The sequence below is a fragment of the Saccopteryx bilineata genome, chromosome 3, assembly GCF_036850765.1.
Source record: "Saccopteryx bilineata isolate mSacBil1 chromosome 3, mSacBil1_pri_phased_curated, whole genome shotgun sequence".
NCBI classification, from domain to species: Eukaryota; Metazoa; Chordata; class Mammalia; order Chiroptera; family Emballonuridae; genus Saccopteryx; species Saccopteryx bilineata.
The window spans coordinates 266834442-266848023 of NC_089492.1; the positions used below are offsets into that span (position 1 = coordinate 266834442).

Consider the following 13582-nt stretch of genomic DNA (forward strand, 5'->3'; position numbering starts at 1 on the left):
AAGGTTGCTCACCCCATAGAGTTCAGCTAACGCCAAGTTTCCCTGAGCCCACACCCTGCTCAGCTCTGCCCTTTCCCTATCCTGCTTCCCTTGTTCCACTCACGCACACGAATCCTGCTGCTGGTCCTGCTCCCAGGGACCCGGACCTATGACAGGGCGCCTCTCTGATCTTGTCCCATAATCAGGGGTGAACATGGAGGCTCTCTGTTGAGCACAGGGGCCACAGCCCCCACAGACTCAGCCCATCTGTGTGGACATGGAAGGTCCCCTCCCTTCCCTAGGCCAAAGTTTGCTCAGGGATAAGTGAGACCTTTAGGCTGGACTTAGTTAATAAAACACACAAGACATACATACAAACAAATAAAGGGAAACACTCTGCTGAACTCCCTAGGCTAGGTGTGGTGGACAAGTCAGGTCAACAAGCCTCAGTCCCTTCCGCCAAGCAGCTCACAGCCCGTGTACTCAGTTAACAAACATTTATTGCAGGTGGCTGGGCCTGGCTGACTCAGCGTCCTGCCCCGCCCTGCTCACGAAGGGCTCCCAGACTGGTGGGAGAACTGGCCACTCCAATCTGGGGAGAATAACCAAGGCACGAGCTAGGCTGGTGTATGGAGAAGGCGGTTAAGGCTAACCTGGGGTTCTAGGATGGGTCCCCAAGGGGAGAGGAAGGGCATTTTAGGCACAGGGAGCAGCATCTCTGCAGACATGAGGCAGGACACAGCACGATGTGTCTGGTTGGGGAACCATGAGTCCTTTGGTATTATTGGTGGGTAGAAGGAGGGAAGAAGCAGAAGGTGAGGTTGGGGAGGTTGAGGGGGCAGGTTTAGGGCAATAGTGGGTGGTGGTGGTAGAAGAATTTTTTTTTTTTTGTATTTTTCTGAAGCTGGAAACGGGGAGAGACAGTCAGACAGACTCCCGCATGCGCCCGACCGGGATCCACCCGGCACGCCCACCAGGGGCAATGCTCTGTCCACCAGGGGGCGACACTCTGCCCCTCTGGGGCATCGCTCTGCCGCGACCAGAGCCACTCCAGCGCCTGGGGCAGAGGCCAAGGAGCCATCCCCAGCGCCCGGGCCATCCTTGCTCCAATGGAGCCCCGGCTGCGGGAGGGGAAGAGAGAGACAGAGAGGAAGGAGAGGGGGGGTGGAGAGGCAAATGGGCACCTCTCCCATGTGCCCTGGCCAGGAATCGAACCCGGGTCCCCTGCACGCCAGGCCGACGCTCTACCTCTGAGCCAACTGGCCAGGGCCAGAAGAATTTTTATGTAGAAGGAACAAAATGGTCAGATTCTCATATAGAAAACCATTCTGTCTTTACAGTGGATGCAGATGAGAGGGGCCCAGTGGGATGTTAGGACTGTGGGGTGGGAGAGGAGGGGCAGACTCGGGAGGCATTTAAGGGGCTGAATTAGTGGGATTGGGGTGTGGTGGGTTGGGAGATGGGGGAACGAGGATGTCGGGCCAGCTCCTGGCTTGGACAACTGGGTTGGGGTGTGATCTGTGAGGAGGGCAGGTTTGGGAGTTGCCTGGGAGCCTCCTGGAGGGGGGTCCTGTGGGCCCCTGGTGGGGCTCTGGGACTCAGGAGGGTCCAGGTTGGAGGTGGGGTTTGGGGAGTGCCAAGGTCTGAGTGGTGGGGTGGGGGTGGGAGTGGGGGTAGGGGAGAATGAAGGAATGTGTATCCAATAAAGAGAAGGAAAATTCCTCAAACTTGAGGATCCATAGGACCCTTTGGCTCAGACGCTTTCAGTGGGTACCTGGCCTGTGGGGATGTGCCTCCTGCCACCCTGGCGGATGCTCATCCTGGGCTCTCTCAGCACCATCCCACCTTTGCTAGGGCTCCCCTCCTACGGCAGAGGACAGTCACCACCTGAGACCGGTGCCGCTCAGGGCTAGGGCGGCCCAGATGGGCGAGGCAGGGGCCTCCTGAGCAACAGGCATTCATCTGAGGGACCCGTGCTGGGCACAGGGTCTCCCGGGGCCCCTCTCCTGCCTTGGCCAGCTGGTTGCAGTGTCCAGAAACCCCTGAAGCAGTCTCTGCTTTGGGTATTCCCCATCACGTCCTGGGGCACACTCTGTGTGAGTATGAGTGTGTGCGGTGTGTGACGGGTGAACCAGGATCTGAGGTTCTGGGGCTCAGGTGCCCACTGAGTGCTCTTGGCCTCCTCTCCAAGGTCCATTGTGAAGCCCCTGCTTTCCTACCCATCACCCCCACCTGGTGGTCTACAAGGTACTGAGAAAATCACATTTATTAAGGGTTTTGACATACCCTATTACCATATATAAAATCCCTGCCATCCAACCTCCCTCCCCTGGGGCTCAGGACCCTGAGACCGAACTGCCCCCAGTGCTGGCCCCGAGGTGGGCTTCCTGAGCCCCACGCCAGCTTCCTCACATGCCCTGCTGCAGAGAAGCTGCCACTGCCCTGGCATTAGGGCGCAGGTGGGGGACCTAGTGGTCCCAGTGCCAACCTCACATGGTTACCCACCTATATCCACTGTGACCGAGCTGGCCTTCTTTAGGACAGAGTTCCCATCTCGGGGGTGCTCTCCCTGGGAGAGGGCATGTGGCGGGCACGAGTCACGCAGGCGACTCTGGCGCCGAGACCAACGGCGACGGTGGCCCCTGCTCTCCAGGCACCTCTTGCCCAACAGGTAGGTGACCTCACTGAGGTTGAGCAGGATGCAGATCACAGCTGTGGCCACCATGAAGTAGGTAAAGACCTTCTTCTCAGTGGGCCGGGAGATGTAACAGTCCACGGTGTGGGGACAGGGCTCCTGGGAGCAGGCCACCACTCGGGGCATGTCGTAATGGCCCTGGTAGAGGCGGTGGAAGATGTACAGGAAGCCAGAGTCCACAGCTGCCTTGAAGATGAGGCTCAGCAAGTACGTCCACCAGAGCCCGCCCCGCTTTTTGTTCGGGTTGTTGTACAAGGACGGGGCGTTGGGTCCGTATTTCAGGCGGTGCCTCCGCTCCCGATCCTGGCGGTAGGCCACGTGCATGACCACCATCAGGGAGGGGCACGTGACCAGGATGAGCTGCAGGGCCCAGAGGCGCACGTGGGACACGGGGAAGAACTCGTCGTAGCACACGTTGGGGCAGCCCGGCTGCCGGGTGTTGCAGACGAAGTCCTTCTGCTCATCGTCCCACACCTCCTCAGCCGCCACCACGTACACCAGCACCCGGAAGATGAACACCACCGACAGCCAGATGCGGCTCAGCGCCGTGGAGTACTTGTTGACGCCACTCAGAAGGCCCTGCAGGAATCCCCAGTTCATGCTGATGGCTCCTCAGGTGGATGGCGTCCACCTGTGTGCACCCACTGAGGCCCGGGGCCACGAGGCCTGGGAGAACCTGGAAACGGATACCCTTTATTGAAGGTCTGATTGGCAAAATGGTTTCACAACCACAGTGTCATCATGTCCTCACCCGCAATGACTTGGTGGGGCAGGGATGGCCATTACCCCTGTTTCACTGGGGAGAAGCTAAGGCCCAGGGAGGCACCCGCCCAAGGCCCCAAGCCGGAAGTGGCAGAGCTGATCTTGAACTTCTGTCTTCCCGTTCCAAAATCAGGGAATATTTTATTCTATAAAGTGATAGATTCATGTGAAGGATTATTGTTCTGCATTAATATGCCTGCCAACCTCTTTGACCCCAAACTTCGGCCCCGAGGCTCACTGACTTCTGAAGAAGTAGTAGGAAGGTTTAAACTGAATGAATGGTCTACTTTCCCACTGGCTGCCAGGGCAGGGCCAGGGTGGAGTGGGGAGGCATGCATCTTTACCCTTCAGTTTCCTCACCCTGTTACTGAGCGCCAACATGAATGAGCCAAGCCCTGCGTGGGGTGTGTTCCTGGCAGCCTCTTAGACCCCCGAGTGATATTCATTCTTATGCCCCCTCTCTGGCCCCAGCACATCTCTGCCTTGACCTTCCCACACCAAACAGGCTCTCTCTTTGGAACCCTGGTGGCTTGGTAACATCCTGGCCCTCCATGCTGACCCCCACCATGGGTGCTGGTCTCAGGTGCTGACTGTTCGGGCCTCTGGAATTCCAATCATTCTGGCTTTAGGGGGGCACTGGGGCAGTGACAGAGGCAGGATTCAGGCACGGTCCTCCTGCCACTTACTGTTTCTCTCAGGGACATCCCCTTCTCTGTTTGCTCAGTGGCTGTGAGCCAGGTCTCCTGTGGTTTCCACTCAGGCCCTTGTCCTGTAAGCTCCAGCCTCCACGCCCCCTTCTCCATCTCTGACCCTGGCTCCTCCTCTGTCTCTGACGCAGATCTCAGCATCTTCAGACCTCATGCCCTTGGGACATCCTTTGAGCACCCTCCTTTCAGGTGTCACTGATACTCCTGTGCTTACCTGTCTTCTGTGCCAGATGACCAGCTCATAGAGGGCAGCCTCCCGGTCTCATCGCCCCGTTTCCCAGACTCAGCACCGGGCCTGGCCCAGTGAACACACAGTAGAGGTTTGCTAGACCGAATCAAAACCCCCATCTTCCTGATCCTTCCGCTTCCCGTCTCTTCTCTGGTCCTCTGTCCTCCCCTCAGTCTGGAAGGACATTCTTCCCCCTCTTTGGGGCTTCCCTGGGTTTTTTTCCCCAGGGATCATCAGTCCCCTCTGCTTTTCCTGAAGCCTGGTCCATAGCCAGAGGTCCCCTGGGGATCCTCAGCCCTGCTGGTCCCTGCTTCCCAGCCCGGCCTCCTGCCCAATCTGTCCTCACCTTGCTCAGGTCTAGCCGTGCCTCTCCGGTCCCTGGGCTGGTCTGTCTGCCTGAGGGCCTCCCAAAGGCAGCTTTTGTTCCTGACTCCCCCGCTGGGTGGGGCTTTCCGAACCAATGAGCCAAGGTGGGCAGGCTGGCGGGCGGACTTCCCCGGGCACATATTCCCAGCAAACACCCGCGGCTCTTTTCTCTTGGCTTACGCCTCCTCTCCAGCCTGGCTGGGCATGGCTGGGTCTGGCTCCCTGATCTGACAGGTATGTGGGTGAGACTGCAGTGGAAGGGGGCAGGAACCTGGTATCCTCATTGCCCAGGCCCAGGTTAGCAACAGTGGGATTGCCCTCACCCCCTTCCCGTCGCCTTATTGCCCCCTGTCCCCCTGCCCCAGTCTTCTCTCCTGCCAGTTGCTCTGGAAGCCTGGTTCTGAAGTCCTCAGCAGCCAACATCTATGGAAAAGGCAACCTTGGTTCAGCCCAGGATCGCATCCCACCTTGGTGGGCACGTGTCTGGGGAATAGAGCTTGGGCTGCTGCTGAGCTGTGGAAGGGATGGGAGGGGCTGACTACGGTTCTTCTAACAAGGGAACCCTACTGCCCTGGTGGAGACAAGGAGTGCAGGTTGGCAACATGAAATGCCCCAGTTGGCATGGGTCAGGCATAGCCTCACCATCAGTCTACTGTGGGCCTGGCTCTCGGACCAGGCCTCTAGGGAAGCTGGAGAGAGAGACCCAGCAGGGGTTGCAGAGTGTGCCTTGGGACAGTGAAGGTTAATGTATAGCCAGGGAGAGGCTTCTCTGCCTCATTTCCCACAGGCATTTATCTCTCACTTCCTAATACCAATGATTAACATTTGTGTGGCCTTTTACAGCCGGCTAACCCCATCCACAGCCATGAGCTCATTAGGTCCCATCCAAGTCCCGCAGGCTCGCAGGCTCGGTGTTGTTAACCCCTTTTGGAGAGGAGCTGAAGCCGCTTTCCCGGAGTCCCAGGAGAACTTGGGGGCTTGACTGCAAGTGCTCTGAGTCAAAGTCCATAAACTTTCTATTCTCGAATGCCGCTCCCACAGACCAAGACCCGTTCTCTTTGCAGACAACGCAGGCCTAAAATTGCAACTGGGGATAAAGTCAGAAGCAGGCAGCATGACCCCCCCCCTCGGGAGTGCTGGGGACACTTTTTGGGGGAGAGGATGACCGCTCACCTGGCTAGACCAAGTACAGCACTCTGCAGGGGCAGAGAGAGTGACGCAGTGACCTGATAAGGGTCACAAAGGTCGAAGGACCAAAAGACACCTTGAACAGTGGAGGGGTTGACTTTATTAAGCCCTGACCATGGGCCCCACACATTGGAGTTGCTTGCACATCTATTCTCTAATTAAACGCCTCCTCATAGCAACAACCCCGTGAGGTAGGCCGCATCACCTCCATTTTATACAAAAGGAAACTGAGGTGTCCAAAGCCGCACAGCTGGGGCAGGTGCCAGATGCTGCCCGCCCCCAAGACTGCACCCAGGAGGGGTGCTGGGCCCTTCCCACGTGAGCCTGGCTCGTCAGCCCGGGGCGGGCAGCCCCTCACAGGACGGTTTTCTTCACGTGGTCTCGGGGGCAGTCTGGTAAGAGGGGTGGGGGAGTGTCTGAGCCCAGAAATATGAGGTCGCCGGAGAGGAGGTCGTCCTGTTTGCAGCAAGAGGCGCCGGCGACCCTGGCTCTCCTCGCGGCCCGGCACTCGCGGCACCTCTTGCCCAGCAGGTAAGCCAGCTCCACCAGGTTGAGCAGGATGCAAACGGCGGCCGTGGTGACCATGAAGAGAGTGAAGATGTTCTTCTCCGAGGGCTTGGAGATGAAGCAGTCCACCGTGTTGGGACACGGAGCCGCGCGACACTTGACCACACTAGGGAGGGTGTATTTGGGGTAAAACGAGTGGAACACGTAGAGGAAGACAGCGTCCACGCCGGCCTTGAACACCAGGCTGCAGACGTAGGTCCACCAGAGCCCGCCCCGCTTCTTGCCGGGGTTCAGGTAGAGGCGCCCGCCGTCCTCCCCCACTGCCTCCTGGTGCTTCCTCTCCCGTGCCTTCCGGTAGGCCACGTGCATGACCACCAGCAGCGAGGGGCACGTGACCAGGATGAGCTGGAGGGCCCAGAGGCGCACGTGGGACACGGGGAAGAACTCATCAAAGCAGACGTTGGAGCAGCCCGGCTGGAGGGTGTTGCAGTCGAAATCCTTGTGGTCATCATTCCACACACGCTCAGCTGTCACCAGGTACACCAGCACTCGGAAGATGAAGACTAAGGACAGCCAGATGCGCCCGAAGGCTGTGGAGTACTTGTTGACCCCACTCAGGAGCCCCTCGAAGATCCCCCAGTTCATGGTGGGCCAAGGCGTCTGCGGCTGCAGGGGAATAACAATGATTTCCCACACTGATACAGAGCTCACTCCAAACACTTTATAGAAACATGTCATTATATCTAATCCTCACAGCCACAGAGGATCTAGGTTCTATCATTAAGCCCATTTTACAGATGGAAAAAGCTGAGGTTTAGAAGGTTTATACAAGGTTACACAACTACTAGGTGTAGAGCTGGGATTTAAGCATAAGCAGTTAAATCCAGAATCCAACTCCTACCCATAAAAGTGGGTGAAGGCGGGCCCAGGGACCCACTCATTCCTCCCTGGGCTGGCGACTCTGGTCTTGCAGTCCTGCAGAGTGAAGGCATAAGTAGGAGGAACATCCTGCCTTCGCCCTCTGTTCCAACCCTGGTCCTGCTCAGGGGTTGAGCCTTGGGAAGACCTCTCCTCTCCTCTTGCACACTGCGCTCTCCCCTTAGACAGACCTCCCGAGCGGAACCTGCTCTTGGCCTTTAGCTTGACTTGGATGATGAGGTTGGAGAGGAGGCTGGAAGCGTGTCCCCAAACTACCACCTGGTCTGACACTCAGTTCTATCATCCAGGCAGTGCCCCAGGTGCAACTCACTTGAAGCAAGGCCAATGGCAATCCAGCTGAAAGATAACGTAAGGGACAATGGTTCTCTTTATACAATAAGCTTCCTAAGAGTAGTCTGGCGATGCAGTGTTTCCCCAAATGGGGTTTCATGGAAACCTAGTCCAGAGGCTGGCCATAGGATTAGTGAGACAAAAGGAATCTGTGTTCACGAAAGGTAGGCAAGCCCTGGCCGGGTAGCTCAGTTGCTCGGAGCGTCGTCCTGTTGCACCAGGGTTGTGTGTTTGATCCCCTGTCAGGGCACGAGCAGAATTCAGCCAGTGAATGCATAAGTGGAACAAACTGATCAATGTTTCTCCCTTCTCTCTCTATCTCTTACCCCTTCCTCTCTCTCTAAAATTGATAAATGAATTAAAAAAAGAAAAAAGAAAGACAAATGTTATGTTCAGCAAAATTAAAGAAGAGGTAGAAGAGATAAAGGGGGCACAGATGGTGATGGAAGGAGACTTGACTTGGGGGGCTGGACACAATACAATATACAGATGAGGGATTATAGACTTGCACACCTGCCACATATATAATTTTATTAATCAATGTCACCCCAATGAATTTACTAATAAAAAAATAGGTTCCTTTTACTTGACCATGCTTAATAAATTCACATGAAGTCTCCAAATGGGAAACAGAATTGTAGTATTGTCCCAAATCCTTTGACCACAGAACCCATTTTCATCCTCATGTGGAATAGTCTTGTCAAGACACCGAAATGGGACACGCTGTGTTGGTTACTTCCGCTGGTGAGTTTGGTGTGCTGAACACCCAGGAGGAATGAGGTTCACCTCCATTTAAGGAATGTGACTGCGATTCAGAGTGGGGGGCACCCACTTTCTCTCACGGAATTCCTCTGGCTACTTCTTGGGAAGAGACCCATGTGCTAGTTTCCTTGCTGGGACCCCCAGGACCTCAGGGAACCTGTCTGCAAAGCCTCTAGCTCTAAGGAATTCCTGATGCCCTCCGATTGCTGGGCCAGGTGAAGGTCACCATGCTGTTCTGACCCCCTGTAGTAGTTGAGCAGGGTAGTGGCGAGAGCCAATATTTGTTGGGTGCTTATGCAGCACCAGGCACTGTTCTGAGCAGTTAGCATGAATCTATACAACAGCAACGGCAGGAAAGGGTATGATGTTTTTTTATTCTTGATTTACAGATGAGGAAAGCGGAGCACAGGGTGGTGGATTCATTTGGTAAGTGGCAGAGCTGGGATTTGAGCTCAGGCAGGCTGGCTCCAGAACCCACACTCTGGGCCTGGGCCCCTTTCCTGGAAAGTTGCCTGGGTGTTTGTTCCGTGCCCACTCCCTCCGATACCAGGTGGGCCCTGGCTGGTGTCTCCGCTCCCTACCCTGTCTCCGCACTATTCTGTCTGCACCACCCTGCACTTGCACATGGGGCCTCTGTTCTGAATCATCAGCTTGTCTTTGCTCAGTCCTGCCCAAGGTGGGTGGAACTCCTGGCAGCTTCTCAGGAAACTAACAGGGAGGTTCCAGCCCTTAGTCCCAAGGCCCTAGGCCCAGCCCACCTGGGGTGGGGCAAGGTGGGGCTGTGCAGGCCCAGGCAGAGCTAGCTGCTCCGGGTTCCCCTGGGAGCCCCTCTCCACTCAACCCCTGGCTCCCGCCTCTGCTCATTTGGGGAGAGTGGGAAAAACGCAACACCGAGGAGGGAGGAACCCTTTATTCCTTCGCCACCAGGACCCAGGGGAGCCGATGGGTCCAGGCCACCTCCCTCCACCAGAGAAGTTTCCCTCTGCCAGGTGAATTAAGGGACAGAGTACATTTAAATACAGATGGCCTTACCTGAGTGGCTACTCCTCAGGGCTCTCCGAGTACTGGCTCCTGACAGCCGGCAGTGGACTCAGCAGGCAGCTAGAACTCATGTCAGAACCAGAGAAGGTGTTTAGGGAAGCCTGCTCCTGGGACAGAGCCTGTGAGTGGGCCGCAGCTTGGGTGTGTCGCTGGCCTAGGAAGAGGAGGAGCTGCACTTAGCACGGCCATTGGTTGGGCCTCAGCCGTCCCAGACTGCTTCTCATGCGGCCCAGAAACCTAGGGCTTCTCTCCTCCCAGGTGCTGAGCCCAAAAGCCTGGCATCCTTTTCATCCTTAGAGCAAGAGGCTTTGCAGACAGGCTCCCTGAGGTCCTGGGAGTCCTAGCAAGGAAACTAGCACATGGGTCTCTTCCCAAGAAGTAGCCAGAGGAATTCCGTGAAAAGGAATCACAGGTCCACTCTGACCACCTGCTTGTTCTCCCATCCCTGGTCTTGTATGGGAGGAACCTAGAAATTTCAGAAATTTCGGAAATGCCCACTGGAACTTCCTGAGACTCTGCCTTCCCGATCCTCCTCTCCCTCTGTGGCTTCTCAGAGGCTTTTCATTCTCACGGCGGTGTTGTCGGTTACCTTTGGAAATGCTGTGAATTTCACAGTCCGTAGTCAGCCTAAATGCCTTTGCTCCATCAAATGCCCCCAGTTGGATGCCCCTTTCTCACCTTTTTCTTCACCTGGCCTCCTCCTCCAAGAAGCCATCCCTGACTGCTGCTCCAGATAGCTCAGGGCCCCATCTCTGGGCTTCCATGGCCCCTAACTTCTACATAATCATCAGATTGTATTGAAATAGCTGATCTTAACTGAGCTTGTTCCAGATAGGACCCTTCTTCTACTGAATGAGCAAGTCAATCCACAGCAATAGACGTTTTATGGGCTTGCTGTGAGCAGAAAGTGGAACAGCACCTCACCAACTCCCAGGGACTCACCAACTTGGTCTTGATTACCAGCTAATAAGTCTCCTACCAGCTGCACAGCCTCCCAAAGATGTCAGGGAACAGCTCCCCATTCCCCACCATCTTGCTGGTGCCGGGATCTAATTCAGTCTTTGCGCCCCAACACTGAGTGCATGGCCAGTCACATAGAGAGCTACCCCCTCTCCTGCAATCAGAGCCACACTCCTCCCCAAGCACAACCCTGCATGGATGACTGCCCATCCCCTCTACAGGGCTGCTGTTTACTTTCAACACCACGCAGGCCCTGGCCGGTTGGCTCAGCGGTAGAGCGTCGGCCTGGTGTGCGGGGGACCCGGGTTCGATTCCTGGCCAGGGCACATAGGAGAGGTGCCCATTTGCTTCTCCACCCCTCCTCCTTCCTGTCTGTCTCTCTCTTCCCCTCCCGCAGCCAAGGTTCCATTGGAGCAAAGATGGCCCGGGCGCTGGGGATGGCTCCTTGGCCTCTGCCCCAGGCGCTAGAGTGGCTCTGGTCACGGCAGAGCGATGCCCCCCCCCCCCCCCGGAGGGGCAGAGCATCGCCCCCTGGTGGGCAAAGCGTTGCCCCTGGTGGGCGTGCTGGGTGGATCCCGGTCGGGCGCATGTGGGAGTCTGTCTGACTGTCTCTCCCCGTTTCCAGCTTCAGAAAAATACCAAAAAAACCCACCCCCCCCCCAAAAAAAAAACACCACACAGGCCTTTCCACAAACCCTTGTTATTTTAAAGCCAACCACACCTTCATTAGTCTCCGCAGCAGGACCATGGAGGCCCTTACAGGGGAGCCCTCTACAGGGGAACTTTACAAGCTACTCTGGCTACTGGGCAGGGATGTTAGCATTTCTGTGGTGACTGGGACAGGCAGGGGGAGGAGACTGGAAGGGGACTAAATGGGGTGACTGCTGGGCTGCCTGCAGGGAGGCACTTGTGGGACTTTCTCCACGCTGATACAAAGGTGGATCAGGCCCCAGAAGTGAACACTGCTGTCTCTCCCAGAGGGTAGGAGGAGACACAGAGCCTAAGATGGCGGCAGCTGCAGCTACAGGCAGAGGGCCCGCTGCAGGGGAGCAGAAGTGCACTTCCTGACCCGGGAACCGTTGAAGGGTGGGAAGTCCCAAACACCTCGCCTGCCCTTCCTCAAGCAAGGGGGCCCCTGGTTCAGCTCGATGGCTGCCCTAGGCATCCTGATGTGGGAAATAGGTGCTTTCTGAGCACTGAAGGGACAGGGGGCCCAGTGAGCTAGTGTTGGGAAGGATGGGGCGGAATGTCCAGTGTTTTGGGTATGTGTCTTTTAACAAAACAGGCTATGATTTTATTATGAAACTTCCCTCCAAAAAAACCTCACATCTCCCTGTTACCCAGGAAGCTTCTTAACCTGGAGGGGCCTAATGACCTGCCCCCTGCCCCCACCCCAGCCCAGTTAAATGCCCCTCTTCTTTGATACACCACGATGGTCAGGTATCTGCACTCTTCTTGCCAAAGACCTTACTTCCTGCCCATCTTCCTCACTCTGCCCTCATACTGTCCAAGGACCGATAACTGCCTTGTCAACTGTTTATTCCTGTTGTCCCCACTAGGCCTGGAGCTGCCTGAGGGAAGAACCTGTCACCTGTGTCTTCAGCACCCGGGGAACTTGAAGCTACATGAGTGTGTTTGGGGAAACGTATCCATATGTGTTCATAATGGATCTCCGGGGTGGCTGGTGGTAGATGCAAGGCTTTTGAGTTAATACGTGTGCCTGGGATAATAGCTTCTTCTGATATCGGGGTGAGGGTGGGGAGTGGGAGGGAATGACCCAATCTCGGAATAGCTAATGGAGAGAAAGAGGGCTTGGGGTGGAGGGTAGGCTCAAGGAGGGAAAGAGGTCAGTTATTCAGTGTGCAGGGTCCACGCGTTGAGTCTCTGGGCTCAGAACCAGCAGGGCAACTACATGAGCCAGCCGAGTGCTGCGTGGGTGGTGGCCCCTCAAGTGTGCCCATGGCCAGCGAGGCACCCTCGTTTGTAGCAGGGATCCTCCCGCACTACCACGTGTGTTCATGGGGCCTGCGTAGGGCTATCCTTAATAGCTGCAAACATATGTGGCCTCGTGTGCGTTGGGGGACACCACCTCATAGTAGTTCTGGTAGGGGCTGCAGACATGCACTCGGACTCACTCCCTCTGAGCTCCAGCGCTGGGGCAGCGGCTTGAAAGGCACCAGAGACGTACGGGGAGGAACTGAATTGTCCTGTGTCAGGGGGAGAGCTAGGGTTGGGTTGGGGGTGCAGCTTTCTTCTGGATAGAAGTCCACGAACTCTTGTTTTAAATTAAAGAATTGTCACTGAGACACTGCTGTGTGCCAGGTGCTGTGCTTGGTATTGGGCTATGCAGACAAAGAGAGGATCAGAGAGGCAGGGCAGGTCTCCCAGCCTGGGACGGGCCCAGAAACACACCAATGATGTAAGAAAGGCGTGTGTGTGTGGGGGTGAGCTCTAGTGGGAAGAGGCTGAGCTGCCAACTCCTGCCCAGAGAAGGTACCTCCCATTAGATGGGGAAGGCATTTCAGGGAACTGCCTTAAGGTAGGGAACCTCTGCATCTGGGCCCCCCGGTCCTGCATCTGGGGCCCACGGTCCTGCATCTGGACCCACGGCCCTGCATCTGGAGTGTCATACTGCTGGACTTGAATCTCACCTCTGTTACTTTTAGATCTGGGCAATCTCCTCATCTCTATGCTGTGCAGTGAGACATGTTGTACCCCTGAGGGGCATCCTGAAAAGTTACTGAGTGGGATAAAGTGCAACCTCATTGGCTGGCATCCTTATCGCTCCAGCCAATGGAGGCACAGCTAGGACAGTACTTGGCACAGAGGAAGCCCTTCCTCCAACCATCTCTGATGTATGTAAATTGTCCACACATACCTGACACATGGTGGGTACTCACAAAAAATGGTTTTCACCCCTTTTTCCTATTCTTACACCTTTTCCTTCTGAGAGGTAAGGAGGCAGAGAAGGGAGGGAAGACAGATGTACTCACCAGAGAGAATCTCATGTGGATGGATATTGTCTTTGCATTAAAAAGGCAACACCTAGGCCAGGCAGTGACTGTTGGAGAGGTGGGAGGGCGGGCAGGGAGTGCCCGGGGAGGGTTTCTCATTAGG

General features: G+C 56.1%; 2 protein-coding genes across 3 annotated transcripts; both read right to left on the bottom strand.

The window, feature by feature from the left end:
* Positions 1-2143: 2143 nt before the first annotated feature.
* On the bottom strand, positions 2144-4765 carry GJB4 (gap junction protein beta 4). 2 transcript variants are annotated; one of them, XM_066265088.1, is made up of 2 exons: positions 4719-4765; positions 2144-3350 (listed from the first exon to the last, which is right to left on the bottom strand). In XM_066265088.1, exon 2 carries the CDS (start codon positions 3272-3274, stop codon positions 2477-2479), a length of 798 nt encoding a protein of 265 aa, XP_066121185.1. In that variant the 5' UTR covers positions 3275-3350; positions 4719-4765; the 3' UTR covers positions 2144-2476. The 2 variants fall into 2 exon arrangements, with proteins under 2 accessions (XP_066121185.1, XP_066121186.1); XM_066265089.1 differs by lacking the exon at positions 4719-4765 and adding an exon at positions 4358-4691.
* Positions 4766-5993: 1228 nt separating this feature from the next.
* On the bottom strand, positions 5994-9626 carry GJB5 (gap junction protein beta 5). Its single transcript, XM_066269720.1, has 2 exons — positions 9497-9626; positions 5994-7099 (listed from the first exon to the last, which is right to left on the bottom strand). The coding sequence occupies exon 2, from the start codon at positions 7076-7078 to the stop codon at positions 6281-6283; it is 798 nt and encodes a 265-aa protein (XP_066125817.1). The 5' UTR covers positions 7079-7099; positions 9497-9626; the 3' UTR covers positions 5994-6280.
* Positions 9627-13582: the final 3956 nt, after the last annotated feature.